This window comes from Haliaeetus leucocephalus, unplaced genomic scaffold (assembly GCF_000737465.1).
Source record: "Haliaeetus leucocephalus isolate CR32 unplaced genomic scaffold, Haliaeetus_leucocephalus-4.0 Scaffold304, whole genome shotgun sequence".
NCBI classification, from domain to species: Eukaryota; Metazoa; Chordata; class Aves; order Accipitriformes; family Accipitridae; genus Haliaeetus; species Haliaeetus leucocephalus.
Window position 1 is genome coordinate 27583 of NW_010972740.1, and position 3435 is coordinate 31017.

General features: G+C 47.2%; 1 protein-coding gene across 1 annotated transcript; it reads right to left on the reverse strand.

Annotated features, from left to right (window-relative positions):
* Window positions 1-1513: 1513 nt before the first annotated feature.
* On the reverse strand, window positions 1514-3010 carry LOC104833794. The gene is given in 1 exon segment (XM_010570692.1): window positions 1514-3010. A coding segment is annotated over 1 exon segment (1497 nt).
* Between the last annotated feature and the right edge of the window lie 425 nt (window positions 3011-3435).

Here is a 3435-nt window from a genome sequence, read left to right on the forward strand (position 1 = left end):
TACCTTTTTTCAGCATCTTTAAAGCTACGAGAATAAAACCCAATGGGCCGAACAGGCCCCTCTGGACCCTTTTGCCACAAATGGATTGACAGTCCAGTCTTGGCAAATCCCCACTCAATTTGAACCGGGTCTGTTGGGTGAATGGGACCAAGAGCCTGATAGGCATTCGCTTCAAGCACCAACAACTGTAAAGCCTCGTCATGGACCTGAGTCCATTCCCACTGAGCTCTCTTTCGCAACAAGTCATACAGGGGTCTAGCAATAATTGAGAAATCAGGAATGTGTTTCCTCCAAAACACAAGCAACCCTAGTGCATGCTGTAAGTCTTTCTTTGACTCTGGCATCTGGATCTGATCAAGAGAGGAAAGGGTATCTGGTGGGATACACGTCATGCCTCCCTTCCACCAGATTCCTAAAAATTTTACCTCACTTGAAGGAGTCTGGATCTTCTCAGGTGGAATTGTCAACCCTATACTTTCCAAATGGGTGATGATGTCGTTCTGGGTTTCTCTAACTTCTTCTACCTGCCTTCCTCCTATGAGCACATCATCTATATATTGATAGATCTTTACCTCTGCTTTTATGGGAATTGTTTCCAACTCTTGTGCTAGAGCATGGTGAGCCAGCGTGGGGGAGTGCTTGTATCCTTGGGGCAGTCGTGTAAAGGTGTACTGTTGTCCTTCCCAGGTGAAGGCAAAGCGATCCTGGTCCTCAGGTTGTAAAGGGACCGTAAAAAACATATCCTTAACATCGATCGTTGCCATGACAGGGTGGGATTGTTCCTGAATGGCAGCTATCAATTCAGCAATGTTTGGTACAGCAGCTGTTAGTGGACCTGTGTTGGCATTGAGCCTCCTGTAATCTACTGTCAATCTCCATTTGCCGTTTGGTTTTCGGACTGGCCATACTGGGGAGTTGAAGGGGGAGTGAGTGGGAACTACAACCCCTTGTTTCTTTAAATCCTCCAGAACTGGCGTAATTCCTTCTCTTGCTCCTAGAGGCACTGGATAGGGTTTAACATTTGTCAATTTGGAAGGGGGAAGGGTAGGTGCCGCTTGCAATAGACGCACCTCCATGCCGGATGTTTTGGCTAACTGCCTAATCTGAGGGACACCAAAAGACCATGAGTTTCCCTGGGTGTCACGCCACTGTCTACCCTTCAAAACATCTATACCTAAAAGGTTCATCTGGAAAGATCCTACAGCCACCATGGTATTGACAGGGTTTTCCTCCCCTGGCAACCATAGTGTTGCCGGAGTCATGGGCACTGATTGTGTTTTTCCAAAGGCATTTAAGACAATCAGATTTTTAGATGGGGCCGAAATCCCACATCGTTCTGCTTCAGTCCGCCTTAGCGCGGTAATTTGTGCCCCAGTATCAATTAAAAAGGTCACCGGTCTTTTCTTTGGTCCTACAGCAATAGTAATCAGTAAATCTCCTTTTGTATTGCAGGTGAGTTGTCTAACAAACATCCACCCTCCGTCTCCCCCCTCACCTTCAGGGAGCGGAGGATCTAGTTTCCCGCCACCTTCTCCTCCTTAGTTGGCTCGTCCTCAAGGTTTATCGAGGGTGGGGCACTAGGGGTTGGTTTGGAAACGGCCTTTTGCCCTGACCAGTTCTGCACAAGCTCCTCCAATCTTTGGGTCGAGAGCCCATCCATCAAGTCCCAGGGAATGCCTTTCTGAAGCCCTAGCTGCCACAGTCCCTGTCGACTTAGGGGCCTCTCTCTTCCAGGGGCTAATAGCCGCCCACTAAGTTGCCGTACGATCTTGTTTTCAGTTCTTTGAGACGATCCACCAACAGGGCCGTATTTTCTCTCAAAGTTAATCAATTCCTGAGCTACCTCTCCCCATGTCCACACTTTTCTCCCTGGCTGCCGATGGTCAGGGGACATTCTCCCCTCCAGAGTGGACATAATCCTTTCTCCATTGGGGGTGTTTAGAATTCTCCCTTGCAATTGAATCCCAATGGGTTTCAGAGAGTCGGGAAGTCCCCGTATTAGAATACTCATCCTCTCTGGGTCCACAGGCAGCAGCATCGGGGAGCCCTGATGGGGCTTGAGCTCCCGGTCATACATCGTCTGGATACATGCCGCCTTTTGCACACTTTCCACTAGCTGATCCACTGTACTGGTTATGGCAAGGGGATCTCCCCTTTCCATGGGGTTTAACCCTCCAGCCCAGTACGCAGCTCTCTGAGTCAATGACCATGGGGCCCGGTAATCGCCAGTTGTTAGAAACACACCTGGACCCCAATATCCTTCTGCTTCTTTCTCTGACAACAAGATTCCATCTCCTCCTGACAAAGACACTCTCCACACGTACTCCGTCTCAGATTCCTTTGCCATCCTTGAAAAATCTTTTCTCAATTTTGTTAACTCAGTTGCTGTATATGGGGCTTCTTTAGTGATAACCTGAGGACAGTCATCACTACTGTCCTCATACACATACTCTGTTTTAATCAGTGGATACATATGTGGGAGGCTTTCTATGGTTTCTTTTGCCCTTTGCAAATCCCCCTGAGGATAGATTTGCTGTGTCCTTTTCTCCGCAGGCGGCGTTTCTACCTCCGCCTGTGTATCCGCCTCTCTCAAAAGTTGATTCTTCAATTCCTCCTTTAATATCACATTTTGGTTCCTTTCCTCCTCCAACAATTGTTAACTTTCTTTCAATTGTTCCTGCAAATTTTTGATTACCATCTGCAGGGAGTCTATTACATTATCAGTTTGAGAAGACTTCTGCTTTCTCTCTTCCACCGCAGCTGCCAGACTGGCTCCCAACACCGCACAAATTATAGCTTTTCCTTTCCCCTTCTTAACCTTAGCTTCCTTCTGTAAGATTCTTATCCTATCCACCACACTCTGTGGTTGAAACCAGTGGTTTCTCGCCCAGTATTGTCCCTGGACTGAGGGGCAAGATTGGTAGTCCTCTAAAAGATCATATAATTTCTCTATTCCTTCAACTCGTGAGGGTGCAGAATCACAAACACCAACAATTTCCTGAGCATCCATTTTCTCTAACAAAAATCAGGGGGTCTGCGTTCTGAGAGGGTCACAACTTAACAACATATTCCCCCTATTCTCTCTCAGAAGGACACACTATCCAGTTACAGATCAACATAACTAGAAGGGGGTAATGTCTTGAGAGGGTCTCACAATAGTTCCGAATTCCCCCCTTCTCACTCTCAAGAGCACAAACTTCAAAGCCACACACTAACTTAAAGGAGGATTACGTCCTGAGAGGGCCACGCGTGAATATACTAGTTCCCCCTTTTCACTCTCAGGAGCCAGACTACACATTAACACAAAAGTTCAACAACAAATTAGTACAGCACTCTCATCTCTGGGGATCCTGTCCGTGACACCAATTAAAATGTCCCGATCCAATATCGGGGAGGGTTCTTAAACGATCCCAAGAGCGAGATTAAGACACAAAC